The following is a 27,995-nucleotide window of genomic DNA, read 5'->3' as shown; positions in this document are numbered from 1 at the left end:
TTCTCTTCAACAAGGGGACATTCCTGTGTGTTGGAGCTGAAGGGTTAACCTCCTTAGGATCCCAGGGATATGGCCCCTCCCCAGTCTCACTGGTGAAACAGAAGCCCTGTGTTTTTAGACATTCCTTGTACTGCTCCCATCATGGTAGTCTGTCTGGCCCAGAGTATGGTGCAGAGGAGCGGCCGCTGGCTCCTGCCGTTCCCTACTGCCCTGTCTCTGGTCTACACCAGGGCTGCAGGAGGCACCCCTTCTCCCTCAGTCGCCCAACCGTCCACCTCCCAGGATAAGATTCGGACCGAGGATGACCTCCCCAGGATTAAAACCAGGGAGATGTTGTACAGATTGTATGTCCAAGGCTACTACAAGCGTCTACATGAGCTACAGGTACAGGAAAAAAGGAAATGTGTGTATTCTAAGCAGGCTCTCTATGTTTTCTTTGGTACTCAAGGTGGCTTGCTGCAAATATTTACCCCTCTCTATGTTTTGGGTCCTGTAAGTTTCCAATATCTTACTGTGTGTTTCTGATATTTACTAACAAATTGAAACATGAGATCCGTGTCAGCCAGGGTGAGCTTTTGTGTTTAGCCACAGCTGACCCACAGAGACCGTGGATTTAACCCAAGACATGTTTATTTTTGTCCCTTGTAAATATTCAGCTTTTTTTCTATATACATTTCAATCTCTTTCCATTTTCGAATTAAATATACCTTCCTCCAACCCGCCTCACCCAACATGGTACGGATCTTCTATATTTTTTAGACCTTCTAACTGGAACCTCAATTAATTACATGACTTAAACTGCCCGTTTCTGCATAATTCAAGCAGGCAATGAGCCCCGTCGGATCTTTTTAAAAATGGCGGGTGGGGAAGCGAAACTAATGCGTGATAGTGAGACGGAGAGATGTTGTGGGAAAATTGCTTTTTTTCACTCGATCTGTCCAACTTATCACCTTATCGCCTCTAAAATGTAAATAAAACACTATAAAGAGTTTATATAATGTGTCATTACATACCTATTTGAAGGTTTGTGTCGAATTTGAATCAGGTTTTTTAGGGCGGTGCTAAAGTGATCTTAGAAATAAACAGCGTTTTTGAGAATGATGATCGCATGCAATGACGCAAAAAATAACTATGTATCCCCCCCTTACTCCGGCACTGTCCATTTCTTGTTTTTAAAGGAAGAGAGTAGTGCTACACCTGGTGGAGAGAGATTGTAAGACAGAAATAATTTCTTTATGCGTGCTGTACATTACGACATGACACGTCCCGATGTAACAGAGGGTCCGTTTTTTTCAACTTTTCCCCAATACTTTAGAGCCATTACCATGTCGATCCACGCTTGAGTAGAAACCTAGTTCACACCCCCGATTTTGAAGTCAACACAGTCGCTACAGTCCCATTAGTTTTCTTTGTAGCCTCGTTTGAATTTTGCGGTTGCGCACATTTGTACGGAATGGGATGAGTTTACGTTACCTCCCTCATCCTGCCTCACTGCTTTGCTGTCTTGGCCAGGTTGTAAATGAGAACTTGTTCTCAACTGGCCTACCTGGTTAAATAAAGGAGAGAGAGAGAGAGAGAGAGAGAGAGAGAGAGAGAGAGAGAGTGTGTGTGTGTGTGTGTGTGTGTGTGTGTGTGTGTGTGTGTGTGTGTGTGTGTGTGTGTGTGTGTGTGTGTGTGTGTGTGTGTGTGTGTGTGTGTGTGTGTGTGTGTATATATATATACTGCTCAAAAAAATAAAGGGAACACTTAAACAACACAATGTAACTCCAAGTCAATCACACTTCTGTGAAATCAAACTGTCCACTTAGGAAGCAACACTGATTGACAATAAATGTCGCATGCTGTTGTGCAAATGGAATAGACAACAGGTGGAAATTATAGGCAATTAGCAAGACACCCCCAATAAAAGAGTGGTTCTGCAGGTGGTGACCACAGACCACTTCTCAGTTCCTATGCTTCCTGGCAGATGTTTTGGTCACTTTTGAATGCTGGCGGTGCTTTCACTCTAGTGGTAGCATGAGACGGAGTCTACAACCCACACAAGTGGCTCAGGTAGCGCAGCTCATCCAGGATGGCACATCAATGCGAGCTGTGGCAAGAAGGTCTGCTGTGTCTGTCAGCGTAGTGTCCAGAGCATGGAGGCGCTACCAGAAGACAGGCCAGTACATCAGGAGACGTGAAGGAGGCCGTAGGAGGGCAACAACCCAGCAGCAGGACCCCTACCTCCACCTTTGTGCAAGGAGGAGCAGGAGGAGCACTGCCAGAGCCCTGCAAAATGACCTCCAGCAGGCCACAAATGTGCATGTGTCTGCTCAAACGGTCAGAAACAGACTCCATGAGGGTGGTATGAGGGCCCGACGTCCACAGGTGGGGGTTGTGCTTACAGCCCAACACCGTGCAGGACGTTTGGCATTTGCCAGAGAACACCAAGATTGGAAAATTCGCCACTGGCGCCCTGTGCTCTTCACAGATGAAAGCAGGTTCAGACTGAGCACATGTGACAGACGTGACAGTCTGGAGACACCGTGGAGAACGTTCTGCTGCCTGCAACATCCTCCAGCATGACCGGTTTGGCAGTGGGTCAGTCATGGTGTGGGGTGGCATTTCTTTGGGGGGCCGCACAGCCCTCCATGTGCTCGCCAGAGGTAGCCTGACTGCCATTAGGTACCGAGATGAGATCCTCAGACCCCTTGTGAGACCATATGCTGGTGTGGTTGGCCCTGGGTTCCTCCTAATGCAAGACAATGCTAGACCTCATGTGGCTGGAGTGTGTCAGCAGTTCCTGCAAGAGGAAGGCATTGATACTATGGACTGGCCCGCCCGTTCCCCAGACCTGAATCCAATTGAGCACATCTGGGACATCATGTCTCGCTCCATCCACCAACACCACATTGCACCACAGACTGTCCAGGAGTTGGCGGATGCTTTAGTCCAGGTCTGGGAGGAGATCCCTCAGGAGACCATCCGCCACCTCATCAGGAGCATGCCCAGGCATTGTAGGGAGGTCATACAGGCATGTGGAGGCCACACACACTACTGAGCCTCATTTTGACTTGTTTTAAGGGCATTACATCAAAGTTGGATCAGCCTGTAGTGTGGTTTTCCACTTTAATTTTGTGTGACTCCAAATCCAGACCTCCATGGGTTGATAAATTTGATGTCCATTGATAATTTTTGTGTGATTTTGTTGTCAGCACATTCAACTATGTAAAGAAAAAAGTATTTAATAAGAATATTTAATTCATTCAGATCTAGGATGGTGTTATTTTAGTGTTCCCTTTATTTTTTTGAGCAGTATATATATATATATTATATTTGTTCCCGTAATAACCCGCAGAGGAGTGCAACTTAAGGAAAACAGGCAGTCTTGCTGACGTGCAGTGTTGTTTACCTTCTCCAAGAGCTGCCTTGCCCTGGAAATACAATCCCCATTGACACAGCAGGGATTACCAAAGTACAGCGGTTTACATTTATTGTACCAGAATGCATGTTGAAAGATTTGTTGACCCCATTTACTAATATCAATCCAGCTTTTCAGTTACATAACAATGTGGAAAAGATTGAATAGTAGATGTGTGTACAACAAAGTAGGCCTATACTATATGTAACCCAGCTCGTCGCTCTCTCTCTCTCTCACTTTCCCTCTGTGTGCTAGGTGTATGAGAAGCAGCTGTACGGCCCCATGTACAAAATAGGCGTAGGCAGCATTAACTCCGTTGCTCTCAACAGTGTGGAGCTACTGGAGGAGCTGCTTAGGAAGGATGAGAGGTTCCCCAGCCGAGGAGACATGTCCCTCTGGACAGACTACCGGGACCTGAGGGGCATTGGTTACGGCCCCTTCACTGAGTAAGGCCCAGGGATGCCATCTGTTGGTGGGAAGTGATGAGATCACATAAAAGAGGGATATAGCAGTGGCTAGGGGAAAGCAGTCATGTTAGAATATACTGTACATACATAGTATGTCTTATGATCACACTCAGTGATGCAGTGAGGTCAGTGGCTGGGTAAGCACGGGCTCTTATGAAAGCCAGATTTACTTACAAACCTTGATGAAGCTCCAACAACCAGAGTGACATGGGCTATTAAAATCCTCTATTGACTCACCTGTGCGTCAATGTAAGTAACATAATAAACAAATCCATCTGTCAGAAGCAAGCTAGAGATACTGTATTTTTTGCATGGGCTGTGTCTAAATCCACCGCATCTGCCTGTGGTGGCCTTCCACACCTGTGGTGGCCTTGCACACCTGTGGTGGAAGGTGGCCGAGCTACAGCAGTGTTTTTCAGACCACGAGACATCCCGAAAATGTCTTCTCATAAAAAGGTTTGCAGCATTCGAACGGCCTACAAACTTATGACCACTCTATAGACCTGTGACACTCACAAACGTGATGCTGTCCTCCGTTTTACTCGGAAGGTCTGAAGGTAATCCATACAAAGGAATGAAAGGCAGTACAGAGGTAGTTTTGTGCTAACAAAAAATTTAATTCCTGAGCTTTCTTATCTCCTAGATATAGGACAGACACTTAAAAACCTTAGTCTTTATGATTTATTTTTTGACAGTCTGTTTTGCCATTTATGAACCTGTTATTCAATGTGTTTCCATTGGTTAGTAGTAAAGGCCATTTTTCTTTATACCTAAAGGTGTCCTAAAACTCTAAATCAAATGGCTAAATGATCCATTCGAACATCTTAAAACAATTGCATATGTTAGCTTAGTAAAAGTGTTATTTGGTAATGACGTTTCAGACTAGTGGACATTCCAGTACTCACTGTTCGCCTGCCCGACAGCTAGCAGTGTGGGAGACGGTGGTTGCCTGTTATTGTTTGAGGTACAATAGTGTACATTTGTCAGGTTATTTTTTTTTCTTCTAGGCAGAGTTGCAAAGAAAAAGCCATACTGGCCAATAATAAAAAAAATGTAAAAGATCAAGATGGGCCAAAGAACACAGACACTGGACAGAGGAACTCTGCCTAGGCCAGCATCCCTGAGTCGCCTCTTCACTGTTGACTTTGAGCCAGATGTTTTGCGGGTACTATTTAATGAGGCTGCCAGTTGATTACTTGTGAGGCACCTGTTTCTCAAACTAGACACTCTAATGTACTTGTCCTCTTGCTCAGTTGTGCACTGGGGCCTCCCACTCCTCTTTCTATTCTGATTAGAGCCAGTTTGCGCTGTTCTGTGAAGGAAGTAGTACACAGCGTTATACGAGATCTTCAGTTTCTTGCCAATTTCTCGCATGGAATAGCCTTCATTTCTCAGAACAAGAATAGACTTGATGAGTTTCAGAAGAAAGTCCTTTGTTTCTGGCCATTTTGAGCCTATAATCGAACCCACAAATGCTGAAGCTCCAGATACTCAACAAGTCTAAAGAATCTAGTTACAATAGTCATTTACAACATTAACAATGTCTACAGTGTTTTCCTGAATAATTTGATGTTATTTTAATGGACAAAAAAGGTGCTTTTATTTAAAAAAAACAAGGACATTTCTAAGTGACCCCAAACTTTTGAATGGTAATGTATGTGCATTAAAGTAGTAAAAAGTTAATTTATTTGGTCCCATATTCATAGCACGCAATAACTATATCAAGCTTGTGACTCTAGACATTTGTTGGATTCATTTGCTGATTATTTTATGCCCAATAGAAATGAATGAAATCATACCTTGAAGGCACAACTCAGTGTGTCAGAGTGAGCAATGAGCTGTCGCCCACTCTTAGCTATGATGTGGGCGTGCCCTAAGGGTCAATACTGGGGCCCCTCCTGTTCAGCCTGTACATTAATGATCTGCCTTCTGTTTGTACTGGGTCTGAAGTTCAAATTTATGCAGATGATACAGTGATATGTGCATGCAAAGAGCAAACAACAAGCTGCACAAGAACTGTAATGGTCTGTAATGGTCCAATACTGTAATGGTCCAGGTTACAAAGTGTCTCAGTGACTCGTGTTTGCATCTCAATGTGAAAAAAACTGTTTGCATGTTCTTCACAAAGAGGGCAACAGATGTTACTGAGCCAGATGTCTATGTGTCAGGGGAGAAGCTCCAGGTGGTATCTGATTTTAAGTACCTTGGCATCATACTTGATTCCTTCCACTTTTAAAAAGCATGTGAAAAAGGTAATTCAAATAACCAAATTCAACCTAGCTAATTTCCTATTTATATGAAATTGTTTGACTACAGAGGTAGCAAAACTGTACTTCAAATCTATGATACTCCCCCACTTAACATACTGCTTTACTAGCTGGGCCCAAGTTGCTGTACAACATTAAGACCTATTCAGTCTGTCTACAAACAGGCTCTCAAAGTGCTTGATAGGAAGCCCAATAGCCATAATCACTGTTACATCCTCAGAAAGCATGAGCTCCTGAGTTGGGAAAATCTTGTGCAATACACCGACTCACGTCTTGTTTTCAAGATCGTAAATGGTCTGGCTCCCCCTCCACTCAGTATTTTTTGTTAAACAGAAAACCCAAACATATGGCAGCAGATCCACAAGGTCTGCCATGAGAGGTGACTGTATAGTTCCCTTAAAGAAAAGCACCTTTAGTAAATCTGCTTTCTCTGTGAGAGCTTCCCATGTCTGGAATACACTGCCATCAGACACACACAACTGCACCACATATCAAACTTTCACAAAATGCATGAAGACATGGCTAAAGGTCAGTCAGATTTGTGAATATAATCCCTAGTGGTGTATTGCCGCTTTCCATGTTGTCTGTAGCTTGTGAGGTGTGGAAACACTTTGTTGCTTTTATGAATTTTGTCTTACTGCTTTTTGTTCTAGGTTGCTCTGTCTGTATGCTACGCCTTGCTTGTCCTATGTTGCTCTGCGTGTGCTCACTGCTCAATGATTGTCTATATTGTAATTGTTTTTAATAACCTGCCCAGGGACTGCTGTTGAAAATTACCCGGCTGGCTAAAACCGGCACTTTTACTGAAACGTTGATTAATGTGCACTGTCCCTGTAAAAACAAAATTAACTCAAACTCAATGGTAAATCATGTATTGTGACATTTTGGGTCACTTTTATTGTAAATAAGAATAGAATGTTTTCTAAACACTTCTACATTAATATGGATCCTACCATGATTACAGTATATCCCCGAATGACTCGGAAATAATAATGAGGGAAAGTTACATAGGCATAAATATCGTATCCCCCCCCAAAATGCTAACCTCCCCTGTTATTTTAATGGTGAGAGGTTAGCATGTCTTGCGGGTATGATATTTGTGTATCTATAACTTTCTCAGTGCATCTGTAACAACTTGGAGAAAGAGCGCAACACAATACACACTGACAACAGCTACATTTGTTCAACTCCCCTGTGCCGTTCCTAAGCCAGCCTTTCGGAAGCTTTACCTTCACACAGCCTATCCACATGTGCTGTGTTGTCTGCACAGCCCTAAATCCAGCCGCTCAGAGGCGTCGACAAACTCCTAAAGCACACTGATGCCATTTTTGTGTCACAGCACAATTATAAAACTGGGTGGGGGGGACAAAAATGCAATTTCAGAATGTGAGCGGGTTTAACATGATTTGCACCCCACACAAGGTCCCTCAGTGAATTTCAAATACTCTCAAAGAAGGGCACCTATTGGTAGATGGGTAAAAAATTATAAAAAGCAGACATTGATTATCACTTTGAGCATGGTGAAGTTATTCATTACACTTTGGATGGTGTATCAATACACCAAGTCACTACAAAGATACAGGCGTCATTCCTAACTCAGTTGCCGGAGAGGAAGGAATCCGCTCAGGGATATCACAATGAAGCCAATGGAGACTTTAATACATTTAGAGTTTAATGGCTGTGATATTAGAAAATTGAGGATGGATCAACAACATTTTAGTTACTCCACAATACTAACTTAAATGATGGAGTGAAAAGCAGGAAGCCTGAACAGAATAAGAATATTCCAAAACATGCATCCTGTTTGCAATAAGGCACTAAAGTAAAACTGCCCAAAATGAACTTTGTCCTGAGTACAAAGCGTTATGTTTGGGGCAAATCTAACACAACACATTACTGAGTACAACTCTTCATATTTTCAAGCATGGTGGTGGCTGCATCATGTTATGGGTATGCTTGTCATCGGCAAGGAGTTCTTTTTACGAAAACAAGAAACGAAATAGAGCTAAGCACAGGCAAAATCCTAGAGGCAAACCGTGTTCTGTCTGCTTTCCAACAGACCCTGGGAGACAAATTCACCTTTCAGCAGGACAATAACCTAAAACACAAGGCCAAAGATACACTGGAGTTGCTTACCAAGACGACATTGAATGTTCCTGAGTGGCCTAGTTACATTCTTGAAAATCTATGATAAGACTTGAAAATGGCTGTCTAGCAATGGTCAACAACCAACTTGACAGAGCATGAAGAATTTTAACATTGTACAATCCAGGTGTGCAAAACTCTTAGAATTATTCAGAAAGACTGGTGATTCTAACATGTATTGACTCAGGGGGATGAATACTTATGTAAGGAAGATAAATAAGTGTTTTATTTTCATAAATTCTAACATTTTGCAAATATTTTTCTTCCACTTTGACAGAGTATTTTGTGTTGATTGTTGACACAAAATGACGATTGAATCCATTTTAATCCCACACTGTAACACAACAAAATGTGGAATAAGTCATGGGGTGTAAATACTTTCTGAAGATCCAGTGATTCAAAAAAGGCTGTCATTACACATTTCTATAGACCATGCGTGTGTGCAAGGCAGGAAACGTGAACTATGGACTAACACAGCACAGTTTGCACTGGGAGTGTCCTTTTAGAACCATCAAACTGTATGAGATTACATGTATTTTACTTAGCAGCCATCTAGCTTTGTGAGATTTCCTATGTATATCAACACATATGCTTCAAATCGAAAAGCAGTGCAGTCATTCTGATTTATTTCCTTAGTTTTGTGTTCCGTGAACTCCAAGTGCCGCAAGACCAGCACAACACCCTTGCGTGGCTTTGTAGGTCAAGGTCCAGTCACGTTAATCAAACCGGATGCTCAAAAACAGTACATCCATTTAAATGAGCCGGTTACGTAAGAGTAGTAATACACTATTGTTACATACTGTATGCAATTTACACAGAAGCTGAAGTTAAAGCTTTATCCCATCTTATCCTGCTTGAATTCAATATGAAGTTACCTAAATTCCAACATGTACCAATTAATTAATGCATCATCAATGTTATTGTTGTGAATGTGTCATGCATGTTTCCTGATACAGTATATGTTTCCTGACAGGGAAGGGGTGAAGTGGTACAATCTGAGGACTGTGCTGAACAAGCGCATGCTGCACCCTAAAGACTCGGTGCAGTACGGAGACGTGGTCAACGAGGTGGTCAGCGACCTGATCAAGAGGATCTACCACCTACGCCGGACCAGCCCCACGGGAGACCGGGTGAACAACCTGTCCAATGAGCTCTACCGATTCTCTCTGGAGGGTACGTGGGAAATTCTGCTTATGGGTTGGGAAGGCGATTCTTTCACTCTTCACTATATCTACAGTTCATTTTAAGTTCAATGATTTGATCAAGTTGGGTCAAGTTGCATGTTTGACTGGATCTTTAAAACATCCAGGTATAATTATAATATAATTCTAACTTGTTATAAGCATTACTAGGCTTTGAAATGTCTTATAATAACAAGGCTTTTAATGTCATGTGGGCTATCTCGTTGCTTAACATTTTCAACGGTCTCAAACTGGCTGTTATTTAGTCCGGCTCATTATGAGATGATTATACGACATTATAACGGGGTCATACATGCTAGTCTTGCTATGCATTACAGCTGCATCCTAATGCCTCATACCTGGATGCTGTAAAGCTGTGGTCACCAACCTTTTCTGAGTCAAGATCACTTTCTGAGTCAAAATGCAAGCCTAGATCAACAGCTCAGATTTGGTTTTAAACGTTACTTAAATAATAACAACGCAAGCTTATCGAAACACTGCTGTATCCCTTCATTGCATCTGCTGTACTAGTTGTAGGGAGAACACACATTCAATGGTTTTTAAGTGTTAAAAAAGTGTTGACAGTGCTTAATAACAACTTTAAATATGAACTTACTCATAAACAGCAGCTCTTTGCTGTATTTGTGAAGTCTCTCCAATCATGGTTTAAGGTATTGTTTTGTAATGATATGATATGGACAATGCTTATCACTACCTCCGAAGTAGACAGAGGCTAGGAGGAAGTGAGATGCATTGGGTGGGATCCCTTTTTTTAAGAAACTCACAATCATCAGCTGTATATGGGATATTTCTGATTTGCTATGTAGAATAGTCAATGTTAGTCATTGACAACCCTGGACTTTGAGTCAGAGGGGATAGTCATTTTGAGACACCAAAACTGCTCAGTCATTCTTCAGCTACCTTATTTCCATCATCTTCAAGAGGTAATGTTTACTGTTCCTAATGCACGTCATATAGCAAAAGGAGCATTCCAATACTTTGAAATTATATTGTATCTCATTTTGTCCAATATTGATAACCTATAAATAGAGCTTTTGTAGTCTGGAATCAGCAGAATATATAATTTTCCTTTGACAGGGAAAATTAATCTGAATCCATTTGTAAAACAGTACTCAAACCGTCAATTACAAAAATGGTCTTAAAGCTTCCTAAATGTAGGTACAACTACACATCTGCATTGAGAAACTGCCAGGGTATAAAGGTAATACAACTTTGAGGGTATGGCACTGTTAACTTCACATTGAAGACTCTAACAGACATGACTGTTAACATGCGCACCTGAGCTCGGTATGTTTTATAACACTCGAGTCCTGTCACGTTGCTGTGGAGACTTTCCTTGAGTAATTTACACATCACAAACATCACTTCAGAGTTGCTTGATGAATCTCGAGCGGCTGGATTTATTTGTTAATAAAGTCACAACTATTGTAGACTTTACATTTAAGGGACTGGGTAAATTTAGATTCTTGCTTGGATAAAAACATGATTACAAAGAACAGTTCATTTGGTCTGCACAGCTTGGAAACACTAATCCTGCATAATAACCCACTTGTACACATTGAAGTGTCTGCATTCATCCTCCTCACTTCGCTGAAGAAAGTAGATTCAGACTTTGTGAATCTGACAAACATATTTGGTGTTGTCTTCAAGGGCTGATTCACATGAACTTTGCTCCTGGTTTACTCTCACCAACATCATCGGTAGTGACAGTTGCGAAAACCAGTGTCGTGTCTTTACTATCATTATAATGACGACTTCGTTTTTATCAAAGATTCTCTGTAATTAGTGCCTCGATTTAAACTGAATAATCATGTAACTGTAATTAACTAGGAAGTTGGGGCACCAAGGGAAAGTATTCAGATTACAAAGTTATAATTTCCCAATATAACCTTTCAGATATTTTCATATCTGAACAATAGTCTTCTGATTATAATGATTTATTTATTTTACCTCATGTTAGTCTCATTCCAAATGTCGTAAATTGTTGGTTATCTGTACGAACCCAGTCTTCACTATGAGTCATCCATACATCAATAGTCTTAAATCATTTATTTATTAGTAACTAAGTCATTCACAGAAATGCATAAACAAACAGTAAATATGGTTACATGAAATGATAGAATGTGCCCTAGTGGGCTGAACCGGCATCATGGCTTGTTTGACAAAAGGGGAGTGGGGGTCGACTAAAGTCACTACAGAGTTCATAATTATAATTGAAATGCTAATCCTTACACATGAACGCTCACTCAGTCGGGAACAATTGCAATCAATATATATATTTACGCTCAGTGTGTCGTCTTGATCGCTGGTGAAAAGTTCATTTCTTTTGCAGAATTGTCCGCCTCTCTCTCTCTCTCTCTCTCTCTCTCTCTCTCTCTCTCTCTCGGTTGTGGTTAGAGGGGATTGTTCAGAGTGACATTCATTATAGAATGTATGTTTCGGTGGTTGTCATTCTTTGCGTTCAATGATGCCGAATTCCTAGCTGCAGACCAGTAATCAATATCAAAGACTTGTTCTTATTCTGTCGGTATCGATAGTTTAAGAGTTTAACCACGAGGTATGGTTAAAAAGATTGAGCAATGGTCTACACCTTTAGCCCTCTCATAATTGAGGTAAGCTTGGTCTGGTGATAATTTCTCCAAGTTGGGTTTTATTCGGAATGGCAGAAAAGGGCTGTCCCAGGATGTCTTGCCCTAACTGGGCTCAGGGGTGGTCCTCTGATTTAGTTCAAATCAGAAAGGGAATTGTGTTTTTCTTCATTAAAAAGTCCACAATCATATTATATAAAAGGTATCATTCTCATTCTTCTTGTATAACAATTAGATGTAAACCTCATAACTGATGCTATTATATAAACAGCGTTATGGTAATGTGGCCACACCGTCTCTCTTGAGCTTCACAAGTTGTGCCAAACGGACCAGTTCGTAGCTGGATTCTTCACCGATCTTTTACACTTTCTCTGGAACATGAAATTTGTTCATACCTCAAGTTCTGTGTGGTGGAAGGATTTCCTTTCTCCATGAAAAACTACTCTATAACTGTGTGTCCATGAGGTCTTCTTAGGAATTTAGGACCTCTGACCACAGCAGTCTGGTTGTAGAAGCAGAGAGCGGGGGAGGGTGCTCGCTGTACTCAAAGAGGGCAACGTCATGACACCAGGCTTCGCCCTACAGCTTACCACGACATCCCCTCCCTGCAGGAGTTTGTGGACATGACTGACCTGAACACTAGTGCAGTTGAGGGATCTGACGCCAATGAACGTGGACCTCATCATGCAGCCAGCACTGGGCATTATGTTCCACAACCTGACCAGGCTAGCGAGCAAGATTCTGATCTCCTATAGAATCTTCACTCTGGATGAGGTGAGCAGAGCACTCCCTCAGGCTCCTATATGTGGACGTACAAAAAGAGTTTGGTGTCATGGAGAGTTGTTTAGAACCTCTGACCAGCCTGATGTGGAGTTCTGATGGCCTCGCCTGCACTGCAGCTGTGATTGGAGAACTGGGTCAGAGACATCTAATTGTCCCTCTGGGTCAAAATGTTTTCAACAGGTAGTTAAAGCTGTGTTTACTCTCTCTCCGTGCTGCTGAGCTGAGCAAATGATAGTGATGACTTTGCTGTTAATCTGTCCCTTTGCATCATATGTACAGTATCAGCAGTGATGGTGTCTGTGCTCCATAAGTCTATGGCTTCACCATTCACGTGCAGACAAAAGTTTATCTTAAACTTTAAATCTCTGTTCTTCAGGAATCTCTTCCATCCTGTTTGAGACTCGGATCGGCTGTCTGGAGGAAGAGATCCCGGTGGAGACGCAGCACTTCATCGATTCCATCGCTCAGATGTTCTCCTACAGCTTGCCGGTGGCCATGCTGCCCAAGTGGAGCCGCAACATCCTGCCATTCTATGGGCGCTACATCGCTGGCTGGGAGGGCATCTTCAAATTCTGTGAATTATTCAGCATAAGACATTCTGTGCACTTCTGCACATCTCAAGGATTTAAGAGCACTGGAATGGAGTGTGCATTGTTGATATTGGAATTCATTTGATTACCTATTAGTACAGATGGATAATGATTTTCTTTTTCAGCTGTGAAGTTTATTGAGATGAAGATGGAGGCAATTCAGAAGCGAGTGGACACAAACCAGGAAGTTGAGGGAGAATACTTAACGTACCTCCTCTCCAATACAAAGATGACCAATAAGGAGGTGTACGGCAGCGTCGCTGAGCTGTTATTGGCTGGAGTCGATACGGTAAGTAAATCTGCGGAGCTTTAACTACCGTCTCAGTTTTGGGGGAAGCAACCGGGGGGATCCTTTATGATAAAGTAGCCTATTGCAGGTACAGTACCAGTCAAAAGTTTGGACACGTGTGGGGTGCTGTTGGAAGCTAAGGATGTAGAACGCATTTCCCTAGTTAGTGACCAAATGTATATATTTAACCTTGAAAAATTGTATGTATTTCTGTTTGGTCAGGTGTCTGAAGAGACCTCTAAGCAATTCAGATCAAGTCTGAGAAATGTTGTAATGCTTTCTACCCAGCCAAAAACGGAGTCTGAAAGAGCAGGCCGCAGCAAGCCCGTGCCCTCTCCTGATTCAGCCGTGGATTCAGCCGCTAAATCAGGAGAAGGAACACTGACCCACGGGAACACTGACTGTAGAGCTGCTACAATCCGTGATGGGCACCCTCAAAACTGATATTTTTTGGTGGAGAGAGAGTCAATTTTACCGATCTCAGGTCAGAGATATCAATGGTCAAAGACGAGCTTAAAAAAAAGACTATATTAAACAATCTATAGAGAGTATACAGAATAAGCTCGACACACGTAGCAGCCTTATCGGAGCTGGAGCTTGGTGCTACAGACCACAGCACTCGCATTAGCGAGCTAGAGGCTAACGTTGTCATATTAATAACTAGGGTGATATACCTCGACAATAGATGCGAAGATATGGAAAGTAGAATGTGGAGGAACAACATTCATCTTCTGGGAATACCAGAGGGAGTGGAGGGCCCAAGACCGATGGAGTTCATGGCCCAGCTGCTTCAGAAGCTGCTCGGCCTGCAGGAGAAGCTGCAGCTAGACTGGGCCCACCGCACCCTGTGTAGCCGACCCCGGGATGGAGAACCCCCTCGACCATTTGTCATCAGGGTGCATTTCTTTTCACAATTCCAGTGGGTCAGAAGTTTACATATACTAAGTTGAATGTGCCTTTAAACAGCTTAGAAAATGTCCGAAAATTATGTTGTGGCTTCTGATAGGCTTATTGACATCATTTGAGTCAATTGGAGGTGTACCTGTGGATGTATTTCAATGCCTGCCTTCAAACTCAGGGCCTCTTTGCTTGACATAATGGGAAAATCAAAAGAAATCAGCCAAGACCTCAGAAAAGAATTGTAGACCTCCAAGTCTGCTTCATCCTTGGGAGCAATTTCCAAACGCCTGAAGGTACAACGTTCATATGTACAAACAATAGCACGCAAGTATAAAAACCATGGGACCACGCAGCCGTCATACCGCTCAGGAATGAGACGCGTTCTGTCTCCTAGAGATGAACGTACTTTGGTGCGAAAAGTGCAAATCAATCTCAGAACAAGAAGCCACTGCTCCAAAACCGCCACAAAAAGCCAGACTATGGTTTGGAACTGCACAGTGCAGATCATCGTTTTTGGAGAAATATCCTCTGGTCTGATGAAACAAAAATAGAACTGTTTGGCCATAAAAAAGGAAAAAGGGGGATGCTTGAAAGCCAAAGAACACCATCCCAACCGTGAAGCACGGGGGTGGCAGCATCATGTTGTGGGGGTGCTTTGCTGCAGGAGGGACTACTGCACTTCACAAAATAGATGGCTTCATGAGGCAGGAAATTTATGTGGATATATTGAAGCAACATCTCAACATCTTTTCAGTCAGGAAGTTAAAGCTTGGTCGCAAATGGGTCTTCCAAATGGACAAAGACCCTAAGCATACTTCCAAAGTTGTGTCAAAATGGCTTAAGGACAACAAAGTCTAGGTATTGGAGTGGCCATCACAAAGCCCTGACCTCAATTCTATAGAAAATTTGTGGGCAGAACTGAAACGGTGTGTGCGAGCAAGGAGGCCTACAAACCTGACTCAGTTACACCAGCTCTGTCAGGAGGAATGGACCAAATTCACCCAACTTATTGTGGGAAGCTTATGGAAGGCTACCTGAAACGTTTGTCCCAAGTTAAACAATTTAAAGGCAATGCTACCAAATACTAATTGAGTGTATGTAAACTTCTGACCCACTGGGAATGTAAAAGAAATAAAAGCTGAAATAAACTATTCTCTCTACTATTATTCTGACATTTGACATTCTTAAAATAAAGTGGAGATCCTAACTGACCATAGACAGGGAATTGTTACGAGGATTAAATGTCAGGAATTGTGAATAACTGAGTTTAAATGCATTTGTCTAAGGTGTATGTAAACTTCCAACTTCAACTGTATGTCTATGTCCTGGGAAATGTTCTTGTTACTTACAGCCTCATGCTAATCGCATTAGCCTACGTTAGCTCAACCGTCCCGTGGAAGGGACACCGATCCCGAAAAAGTTTTAACCACTCAACTGTACGTCAATGATTTCTTCCACTGACTTGCTGTGCCTTCTGTCAGCCGGGATTTGGTTAAAAAATTAGAGCAGCTGATCACTGTTGAAGAATTGTCTAAGGCTGTCAAATACCTTCAATCCAGGAGAAGCCCGGGGCCTGGGCTTTTTTTATAAAAAGTTTTTTATAAAAAGATTCTCTCCAAAATAGTACAAAATGTAGAATGAAGCATTTGTAAATGGTGCTCTCACTCAGGCAACCATTTGTCTTAGTTTTTAAAAAAATTATAAAACCCAATTGGGGACTTGTCTAAGACCCGACAGTGTATCATACCGTCCAATTAGTCTGCTAAATGTCGACTATAAAATTCTAGCCAAACTTCTGGAAACAGTCCTCCCATCAATTATCTCTCCGGATCAACAAGATTTATTAAAAATATACACTCATTCTTCAATTATTTAATATTATATGTAATCCCTCTGTCACCAATGCCTCTGAAGCCATTCTATCCCTGGATGTGGAGAAAGCATTTGGAATGTAAATACTTTTTTACACTAAATAAATTTGGCTTTGGCTCCAAATTCATTTACTTGGATAAGACTTCTGTACTCATCCCCTCAAGCCTCTGTCAGGACTAATAACACTAATCAGATTGCATCCTTTTGCAACGATCGACACGTTTGAACAATAATTATTAGCTAAATCTGGTCTCCCCAGACATAATTTATTTAGGTTCTTACAAATCAGGAGTTACGTCCACAGCATAGATCCCCGATTCCCCACCCTTCCTGGTGAAACACAGTTTGACACATTTCTTATCCCACTTCCTACTCTGAAAGGCATCTTGTCAATAATCTATAGCCAAATTTGCTCACTACAAACCACCTAATCAAACAATATTAAATCCTCATGGGAGGAGGAACTGGGTGAGGAAATATCCGATGAGCTATGGGAAGGGGCACTCAAAAGGGTACATACCTCTTCTATTTGCGCTCGGCACGATCTCATTCAATGCAAACTCATTCATAGGGCTCACTGGACCAAAGCGAGATTATCCAAAATGTACAATGGATGTGAACCCTAATTGTGTATGATGTAACCAGTCTCCTGCTAATCACGTACACATAATTTGATGTTGCCCATCTCTTGTTGGTTTCTGGAAAGACCTCTTTAACGCACTCTCAGAATTAAGCTGCACACAGATCGAACCAGACCCTTTTATTGCATTATTTGGGGTTTCATTTCCCACAATACAACTGGCCAAAATGAATAAGGATGTAATTTTCTTTGTCACTTTGTTAGCGAGACGATTCATTTGACTTAGATGGAAATCCTTTGCACTCCCTTCTCATGCTCTTTGTATTAAATCCGTTTTGAATTGCATAAAGTTGGAAAAAATGTAACACCCCCTCAATGGGTCTATAGACAAATTCTATGCATTGTGGGCTCCCTTCTTTTCTTGTGTTAAACGATTTCTCTGCAGTTCCAGGGTGATGTATATTTATATATCGGTGACGTAAGAGGCCTGGTATGTGTATACACGGAATCTCGGATGATAAGGAGGACTGTATTATCTGTGTTAGTTGACTTGTAAAAACTATCAAAATATCTTTCTTTTGTCTTTGTTTTTTTTGTTATTTCTGTCTCACTCTTTGTTTTGCTGTATTGTTGTCCTTGATGTGTTGTTTTATATTACTACCAAATAACTTACAAGTGCAATTATTTTGTAAATATGGTGTTTGAAAATCCAAAAAACACAGTAAAAAAAAAGTTTAGACACCTACTCATTCAAGGATTTTTCTTTATTTTGACAATTTTCTGAAATATATTTTACCCCTTTTTCTCCACAATTTCATGGTATCCAATTGGTAGTTACAGTCTTGACTCATCACTGCAACTGCTGCAACTCCTCCGAAACACAACCCAACACACAGCTACCACTGCGCCACTCGAGATGCTAATATACTATTTTCTACATTGTAGAATAGTAGTGAAGACATCCACAACTATGAAATACCACACGTGAAATCGTGTAATAACCAAAAATATATCAAAATATACTAATCAAAGTAGCCACCCTTTGCCTTGATGACAGCTTTGCACACTCTTGGCATTCTCTCAACCAGCTTCACCTAAATGCTTTTCCAACAGTCTTGAAGGAGTTCCCACATATGCTGAGCACTTTTAAGTTGCTTTTCCTTCACTCTGCGGTCCAACTCATCTCAATTGGGTTGAGGTTGGGTGATTGTGGTGGCCAGGTCATCTGATGCAGCACTCATGACTCTCCTTCTTGGTCAAATATCCCTTACACAGCCTGGAGGTGTGTTGGGCCATTGTCCTGTTGAAAAACAAATGATAGTCCCACTAAGTGCAAACCAGATGTGATGGTGTATCGCTGCAGAATGTGGTGGTAGCCATGCTGGTTAAGTGTGCCTTGAATTCTAAATAAATAATTGACAGTGTCACCAGCAAAGCACCATCACACCACCTCCTCCATGCTTCACGGTGGGAACCACACATGCAGAGATCATCTGTTCACCTACTCTGCGTCTCACAAAGACACAGCGGTTGGAACCAAAAATCTCAAATTTGGACTCATCAGACCAAAGGACATATTTCTACCAGTCCATTGCTCGTATTTCTTGCTGTACTTCAGTATTTTTTTCATTTAACCCAACTAGGCAAGTCAGTTAAGAAAAAAATCTTATTTACATTGACTGCCTACCAGGGAACGGTAGGTTAACTGCCTTGTTCGGGGGCAGGATGACAGATTTTTAGCTTGTCAGCTCGGGGATTCAATCCAGCAACCTTTCAGTTACTGGCCCAACGCTCTAACCACTAGGCTACCTGCCGCCCCAGTGGTTTCTTTGCAGAAATTTGACCATGAAGGCCTGATTCACACAGTCTCCTCTGAACAGTTGATGTTGAGATGTGTCTGTTACTTGAACACTCTGTGAAGCATTTATTTGAGCTGCAATTTCTGAGGCTGGTAACTCTAATGAACTTATCCTCTGCAGCAGAGGTAACTTGGGATCTTCCTTTCCTGTGGCGGTCCTCATGACTGACCTTCAAGTCTTAAAGTAATGATGGGCTGTCATTTCTCTTTGCTTATTTGAGATGTTCTTGCCATAATATGGACTTGGTCTTTTACCAAATAGGGCTATCTTTTGTATACCACCCCTACCTTGTCACAACACAACTGATTGGCTCAAATGCATAAAGAAGTAAATAAATTCCATTTAACAAGGCACACCTGTTAATTGAAATGCATTCCAGGTGACTACCTCATGAAGCTGGTTGAGAGAATGCCAAGGGGTTTGCAAAGCTGTCATCAAGGCAAAAGGTGGCTACTTTAAAGAATCTCACACACATAATATATTTCGATTTGTTTAACACTTTTTTGGTTACTACATGATTCCGTATGTGTTATTATTCTACAAAGTAAAAAATAAAAAGTCTGCAATGAGTAGGTGTCCAAACTTTTGACTAGTACTGTAGGTGTCATAAACAGCCATAAAAGAACTACAGTGGTAGGTTTTTGGGGGTTTTGACACTAATGTACAGTAGTTGTCATATCCAGCCATAAAATAATGCAATATATGTCACAGTAGGTCTAAATATATGTGTCATAACAGCTGACATAACTTGTCGTAACCGGTCATAATATGGTCATGTCAGCTGTTATGAAATATTATGACATGGTTTGGACTGTGTCAAAACGTTGTGACGCTAGGTGTCAAGTGAAGTGTTACAGAATGCTGTTCATCGATTACAACTCAGCCTTCAACACCATAGTGTCCTCCATGATCATCACTAAGCTCAGGGCCCTGGGTCGAAACCCATGCCTGTGCCACTGGGTCCTGGACTTCCTGATGGGCTGACACCAAGTTGTGACGGTAGGCAACAACACCTCTGCCATGCTGATCCTCAACACGGGAGTCCCACAGGGGTGCATGCTCAGCCCCCTCCTGTACTCCCTGTTCACCCATGACTGCGTGGCCGCACACGTCTCCAACTCAATCATCAAGTTTACTGACGACACAAACGTGGTAGTGATTACCAACAATGACGAGACAGCCTACAGGGAGGAGGTGAGAGCCCTGGCAGAGTAGTGCCAGGAAAATAACCTCTCCCTCAATGTCAACAAAATAAAGGAGCTGATCGTGGACTACAGGAGACAGCAGAGAGAGCACGCCCCCATGTCACAGGAAGGCCAAGAAGATCATCAAGGACCTCAGGCACCTGAATCACTGCCTGTTCACCCCGTTACCATCTAGAAGGTGGAGGCAGTTTAGGTGCATCAAAGCTTGTACCAAAAGACAAACTATATTTCAATCTCCAGGGCATCAGACTGGCTTCATTAAAAACTGTTAATCTGATGGATTTTGGATGTCCTTGGTCTTATTTATTTGTTTGGGGGTCTATACATGATGCCAAATTCACTATATTGTCCTGGCGGCATACTTACTCACCCAGTCTCATTTTTTTTGGCGTGAATGATATTTCTAAAATTTAAACACCCAGTCTCATTACTTTGGCGAATGTCATTGTCATGGATGTGTTATTACATTAAACACATGGTTTCCAGGTGTTTGATGCCATTCCATTTGCTTTCCTCCGGCCATTATAATGAGCCGTTCTCCCGGCAGATTGATTTGATTTGATTTGATTTGGTTATTAGCTGGGCTAGCATATATCAACACTATTTTTGGACACTATTGTCATTCAATTGTTTGCTATCCCTTTTCCTTTCTTTCTGTGCCACAAAATGTTTGCATATACGCTACTGGTAATGTTACTAGGGCCACGTTCAGTTGAAAAATGTTCTTGAATAAAGTTGTTTGTTCTTCATAGTATTATTCTAAAACGTGTCCTGCTGAACGCTTCCCCAAGTTGTTAGCTATAGCTCGCTAATGAGGTAACATCACTGAACAAGGTGTAGCCTAAACAAATGGTTGACGGCCCAGTCCAAAAGTAGCATGTTTGGTTTTTAGAACAGCCCACGATATGCTTTATGAATGTAAAATGCAGCCTGCCAATGCATGATAGAAAGAAAAAAACGTAGTGCACTTTTATGAGTCAAGCCTTTTGAATGGTAGCCTAAGGGCTAGAATCAAGACGTTTTCTCTGAAGAAAAGATGGAGACTTGGATACAGAACCTGTATATGAAATTCAGTGGGAAATGTGGAAGGATTGATCGAGACTACAAATTCAAAGACAGCCTACTTTTCTAAAGCCTACTGAAGTGGGAGAAAAACATAGCTAGACTATTGTTTTACTATTAAACTCAATGCTGAAATTGTCTGTAATATCGTAAAGCGGCTTGTGTTTTTTAACCAGGCAAAGAGTAGCTAACTAGAAGGCTGGTGGTGACTGTTTAGCTAAAGTGAAGCAAGAGGGTCACCTGCGCGATGTCTATAATCGGAGGCGGAGCTGGAGCAGAGCCTGTCTGCCTACACTAGTTGCTTGCTCCCAGCAGCTCACCAGATGATGAAGGCTGTGTTGCTGCTCATCTCTGCTGCTAATATTAATTGTGTTTGTCACTGAAAAGCTCTCCATCACTCCAAAAACCTTTGTCCAGTTAGTAGTACACCTTATTTGGGGAGAATGGGCTCGTGTTAACGACTGGAGCGGGATAAGTGGAATGGTATCAATTACATTAAACACATGGTTTCCAGGTGTTTGATGCCATTCCATTTGCTTTCCTCCGGCCATTATAATGAGCCGTTCTCCCGGCAGTAGCCTCCTGTGTCACTACCGCTGCTGTTGTCATATTTTAAGACATCCAATACCATGATGTGGGCGATGTACCTGCTGTCCAGGGACTCCAATGTGCAGAACACCCTTTATCAGGAGGTGTCACGCTGTGTACCAGGAGACAACATTCCATCTGCTCAAGATGTCAACTGCATGCCATACCTCAAGGCTGTAATCAAGGAAACACTAAGGTAAGAAATGTGAATAGTGGTCGTGTTTGTCACTTTGGAAAGGATGGAGTTCTTGAAAGTTCCCTTATCTTGCTCTAACACCATTTCTGATGTACTTCCTGTTCTTCAGAATGTACCCTGTTGTCCCCCTGAACTCACGCATCATGGCAGAGAAGGATGTCATTATTGGCGGACATTTTTTCCCCAAGAAGGTTAATCTCTCTTTAGGGAAACAACCAACTTTCAAGTACATCTTCACTTTACTGGCCTAAAACTGTCCCAACCATAAAAACAAAACAACATTTGAATGCATGTAAATCATGCCATTGTTGGTACAGTGCTGTAACAATTATTTCCCTCTCTGCTGTTTTGTGTCTGTAGACTTCGTTTACAATGTGCCACTACGCCATCAGCCAAGATGAAAAGACATTCCCAGAACCATCGAAGTTCAAGCCTGAACGATGGTTGAGGGACGGCCGAGTCCGGCCAAACCCCTTTGGCTCTATCCCATTTGGTTTTGGGGTTCGGGGTTGCGTAGGTCGTCGGATAGCTGAACTGGAGATGTACCTGGCTTTGTCACGGGTAAGAGCAGTTTACAGATGCATTGCACTAGACTATTTCAACCAACAATAGATTGTGTAGAGTGGATTTTGTAGTAGTGTAACGGATGTGAAATAGCTAGCTAGTTAGCGGTGGTGCCCGCTAAATAGCGTTTCAATCGGTGACGTCACTTGCTCTGAGATCTTGAAGTAGTGGTTCCCCTTGCTCTGCAAGGGCCGTGGCTTTTGTGGAGCGATGGGTAACGATGCTTCGTGGGTGACTGTTGTTGATGTGTGCAGAGGGTCCCTGGTTCGCGCCCGGGTATTTGCGAGGGGACGGTCTAAAATTATACTGTTACAGTAGCACAGTTGACTTGGTAAAGGTTAAAGAGGAAACTTGCGTTCTAGGATCCAGTCGAAGTAAAAGTTTTAATACAGAGCTTTCAGGGTTCAGGTAGGGCTGTTGCTAACCATGTGTATGTGACAAATAAAACATTTGATTTGCGGTGACCTTATTATGGTCACGATTCATGAGGGCAGTCAAATTCCATGTGACCGTTTAGTCATGGTAATTAGGCTTCTCCAAGCTCTGATGTTGGTGATGGTCATTAGTAACCTACCAAACTTGCTAACTGCCTTGTACTCAGCACTCTATTGTCCCTCTAATCACTTTGATATTAATGCAAATGTCATCTAAAATCTAATCAAACACTTCATATAGGCTATGCAATTGTGAGAGAAAACAGAGTGATGGCCTCTATTAAAGAGAGGAGGATCCCATCAAGGCTAGGCCTACTATATTTATTTCTCAACTTTCCTAATATTAAGCACATTGCTTATATATAAAAAATGAGTATAGACTACCTGGCTGGCATGCAAATGAACCATGGGAAAAGCATCCTCCATTTGCTATTTAAGTGCATAGATGACATGTATATTTCCCCTGCCCCTGTTCTGAGACAGGTGCATGATAAGGGTCCATTCTAAATAAAAACACATTTCACACATATATGTAAAGACAAGATTAAATCAAGAATAGTCTGATGGGTGACAATATTAGTCTAATGGGCGACTTTTTCGAATCATAGTCGCACACATGTAACCTAGCCCATAGACCTATATGTTTGGTAAGGTTTGTATCACAACTAAAGTGACAAAATAATTTCTTAAAATTAAGCACATTAATCCGCTTTACAAGGGGTGTAGAGCCTAACTGGCATATGCAGCCCGTGAGTCAAGTTTGGGGAAGATCATTTTCACCATAAAAATGCACCTTTATAATAAAAGCATTACATGCATAATCGTATTTGTATGTAATAATCGTATTTGTCACTTTTGATAATGGTGTTTTCCCGCTAATGGAACATTCGTGCTTATAGCCTACTGCCATGTACACATTGCTGCTCTTATAATGTGAAGAAATAGCCTAATAGTTTGTCACATTTTAAGCTTAACATTCTGATCTGTTGCCTCATTGTGTAAAAAATATTTTGTTAGTGAGATGCTAGTGGTTATATTCATTTGGTATCTATCGCATCCTACAACTGACCCAGACTGTTTGGAATATTTATTTCTCACAGAATAGGTCAACTTTTGTAAAAATAATAATATATATATGTATTTAACTAGGCAAGTCAGTTAAGAACAAATTCTTATTTACAATGACAGCCTAGGAACTGTGGGTTAACTGCCTTGTTCAGGGGCAGAACGATAGATTTTTACCTTGTCAGCTCGGGGATTAGATCTAGCAACCTTTCAGTTACTGGCCCAACACTCTAACCAGTAGGCTACCTACCGCCACTATGGGGGATAGTAGATTGACCTAGGCTAGTGCTTTTGCTGTTTGTTAGGCCATCTTGTTGGCTGACGAAAAGTAAATGTGGACAGTTTTCCAATATATTCAATATGCACCTCGGAATTGGATAAGGACGACTCTGTTGCATCCCCGAAGTGTCTGTCTTCACTTGTAGCCTGTTAGAAAGACCCAATCACCTGATGGAGAGCCCGCAGCACTCAGGGAGAAGGGAACAATGGCACAGGTGTTGCAAAGGCTAATAGCATCAGTGGCTAAAAATCAAAGTGGCTAAAAGGAAGAAAAAAATATTATTCTGAGCCTCAAGATTATATAGTCATTCTGAATTACGTATTGGCCTACATACATCATAGATGTTGGTTGATATTAAACTGATCCAACTTTGAGTTGAACAATGAGAATATCTATCGAAAAAAGCAATTGACTGTAATAGTGTTTAATATGAAGATTTCACAGACATACTTCCTCCTCAAGAAAGACTGTGTAGTTAAAGGTTTGGACAGGGTATTGAAAATTGTGGAAAATACCCTCCTAAAAAGGAAACGCTGGCCAGGAGTCTTGCTTGATGCTTAGGTGGACGACTTAGGCCTATTCTCTCTTAGTGAATATATAAAGGCATCTTGATCTGTAGGATTACTTCAGTTACTACTAGATCTAGAACTCAAAGCGGTTGGTGGTTGTCAGGAAGCCGATAGGACAGGAATGTTTTTTGAACATGAATACTCCTGGAGAGACCCTGACAATGACTGAAAATTATATTTTCTCTCCCCCAGATAATCAAGCTATTTGAAATCAGACCGGACCCCAGCATAAGAGAGGTGAAAGCTCTCAATCGCTCCGTTTTAGTAGCAGACAGGCAAGTCAATCTGCACTTCCTGGAGAGGACGGACAAAGCTGCCCTTTGATATGTTAAAGACAGGTGATAGCCATTTGTCACCAAGCAGCCTACAATATCTATCGCTGAATGTAAATAAAAATACACTACAGTTCAAAGGTTTAGGGTCAATTAGAAATGTCCTTGTTTTAGAAAGATAAGCTAATTTTTTTGTCCATTTAATATAACATCAAATTGATCAGAAATACAATGTAGACATTGATAAAGTTGTAAATGGCTATTGTAGCTGGAAACGGCTGATTTTTTAATTTGTTATGGAATATCTACATACGCGTACAGAGGCCCATTATCAGCAACCATCACTCCCGTGTTCCAATGGCAAGTTGTGTTAGCTAATCAAGTTTATCATTTTGAAAGGCAAATTGATCATTAGAAAACCCTTTTGTAATTATGTTAGCACAGCTGAAAACTGTTGTTTTGTTTTAAAGAAGCAATAAAACTGTCCTTTAGACTAGTTGAGTATCTGGAGCATCAGCATTTGTGGGTTTCATTACAGGCTCAAAATGGCCAGAAACAAATTACTCTCAGAAACAAATAACTTTCTTCTGAAAATCGTCTGTCTATTCTTGTTCTGAGAAATTAAGGCTATTCCATGCGAGAAATTGGCAAGAAACTCCCCGATGCACAACTGAGCAAGAGGACAAGTGCATTATTAGAGTGTCTAGTTTGAGAAACAGATGCCTCACAAACCCTCAACTGGCAGTTTCATTAAATAGTACCCGCAAAACACCAGTCTCAATGTCAACAGTGAAGAGGTGACTCCGGTATGCTGGCCTTCTCGGCAGAGTTCCTCTGTCCACTGTCTGTGTTCTTTTGCCCATCTTAATCTTTTATTTTTTTGCCCAGTCTGAGATATGGCTTTTTCTTTGCAGCTCTGCCTTGAAGGCCAGCATCCCGGTATCGCCTCTTCACTGTTGATGTTGAGACTGGTGTTTTGCGGATACTAAACACAATACCCCATAATGCCAAAGTCTCATTATATTTTTTTCAAATGAATGAAAAAAACAAAAGCTGAAAGGTCTTAAGACAATAAGTATTCAACCCCTTTGTTATGGCAAGCCTAAATAAGTTCAGGAGTACAAATGTGCTGAACAAGTCACGTAAGTTGCATGGACTCACTGTGTGCAATAATATTGTTTAACATGATTTTTGAATGACTACCACATCTCTGTACCCCACACATACGATTATCTGTAAGATCCCCCAGTCGAGCTGTGAATTTTAAACACAGACTCAACCACAAAGACCAGGGAGGTTTTCCAATGCCTCGCAAAGAAGGGCACCTTTTGGTAGATGGGTAAAACAAAAAGCAGACATTGAATATCCTTTTGAGCATGGTGAAGTTATTAATTACACTTTGGATGGTGTATCAATACACCCAGTCACTACAAAGATACAGGAGTCCTTCCTAACTCAGTTACCGGAGAGGAGGGAAACCACTCAGGAATGTCACCATGAGACCAATGGTGACTTTAAAACAGTTACAGTTTTATGGCTGTGATCGGAGAAAATTTAAGATGGATCAACATTGTAGTTACCCCACCATAGTAACCTAAACGTCAGAGTGAAAAGAAAGAAGCCTGAACAAAATAAAATATTCCAAAACATGCATCCTGTTTGCAATAAGGCACTAAAGTAAAACTGCCAAAAATTAGGAAAATAAAATAACTTTATGTCCTGAATACAAAGCGTTATGTTTGGGGCAAATCCAACCCATCACGGAGTACCACTCTTCATATTTATGGTGGTGGCTGCTTCATGTTATGTGTATGCTTGTCATCAGCAAGGACTAGGCACTTTTTTAGGATAAGAATAAATGGAATTGAGCTTACCACATGCAAAAGAGGAAAACCTATTTCAGTCTGCATTCCAACAGACACTGGGAGACAAATGTACCTTTCATCAGGAAAGGCCAAATATATCGACTGGAGTTGCTTACCAAGACAGCATCGAATGTTCTTGAGTGGCCTAGTTACATCTTTGACTTAAATCGTCTTGAAAATCTATAGCAAAACATGAAGATCGTTGTCTAGTAATAATCAACTTCCAACTTGACAGAGTTTTCTTGTGGTTTTTATGGAAAGTTTTCTTAACCTTTTCAGAACAATTTGAGAAGATGACTTTAAATAGAACCATGAGAACCATGAGGAAAATAGAACCACGAGGAAATTCCCACAGAAGAATGTTGTTTCTTAACATTCTCAAAACTATTTGAGAACATTCCCAATGTCAAACCAGTTGGAGAACATTCCTAGAAAATTAACAAAACTGAAATGAAATGTAACCATCTTATACCTTTAGGAATTTTTTTGTTAAGGTAATGAAATACCAAGAAAATATACTGAACAAAAATATAATTGCAACATGCAACAATTTCTATGATTTTACTGAGTTACAGTTCATATAATGAAATCAGTCATTTGAAATGAATGAATTATGTCCTAATCTATGAATCAGAATGAGTTTTTCCCCACAAAAGGGCATTATTACAGACAGAAATACTCCTCAGTTTCATCAGCTGTCCAGGTGGCTGGTCTCAGATGATCCCGCAGGTGAAGAAGCCGGATTTGGAGGTCCTGGGCTGGCATGGTTACACGTGGTCTGCATTTTGTGAGGCTGGTTGGACGTTCTAAAAAAAATTCTAAAACAACATTGGAGGTGGCTTATGGTAGAGAAATTAACATTCAATTCTGTGGCATTGTGTTGTGTGATAAAACTGCACATTTTAGAGTGGCCTTTTATTGTCCCATGCACAAGCTGCATGTGTGTAATGATT

General features: G+C 41.4%; 1 protein-coding gene across 2 annotated transcripts; it reads left to right on the top strand.

Annotated features, from left to right (window-relative positions):
* The first annotated feature begins 103 nt into the window (after nt 1-103).
* LOC112225125 (sterol 26-hydroxylase, mitochondrial) lies at nt 104-25,417 on the top strand. 2 transcript variants are annotated; one of them, XR_006080031.1, is made up of 9 exons: nt 104-384; nt 3,656-3,846; nt 9,253-9,452; nt 13,229-13,426; nt 13,568-13,731; nt 21,827-21,993; nt 22,103-22,219; nt 22,354-22,554; nt 25,098-25,234. XR_006080031.1 is itself a non-coding variant. In XM_024388786.2 (9 exons), exons 1-9 carry the CDS (start codon nt 142-144, stop codon nt 25,227-25,229), a joined length of 1,578 nt encoding a protein of 525 aa, XP_024244554.1. In that variant the 5' UTR covers nt 107-141; the 3' UTR covers nt 25,230-25,417. The 2 variants fall into 2 exon arrangements, 1 of the variants encoding a protein (XP_024244554.1); XM_024388786.2 differs by having other exon boundaries at nt 107-384; nt 22,103-22,184; nt 25,098-25,417.
* The last annotated feature ends 2,578 nt before the right edge of the window (nt 25,418-27,995 follow it).

This window comes from Oncorhynchus tshawytscha, linkage group LG26, assembly GCF_018296145.1.
Source record: "Oncorhynchus tshawytscha isolate Ot180627B linkage group LG26, Otsh_v2.0, whole genome shotgun sequence".
NCBI classification, from domain to species: domain Eukaryota; kingdom Metazoa; phylum Chordata; class Actinopteri; order Salmoniformes; family Salmonidae; genus Oncorhynchus; species Oncorhynchus tshawytscha.
The sequence above is the reverse complement of the archived record's forward strand: the minus strand, read 5'-3'. Positions and strand labels throughout refer to the sequence as shown.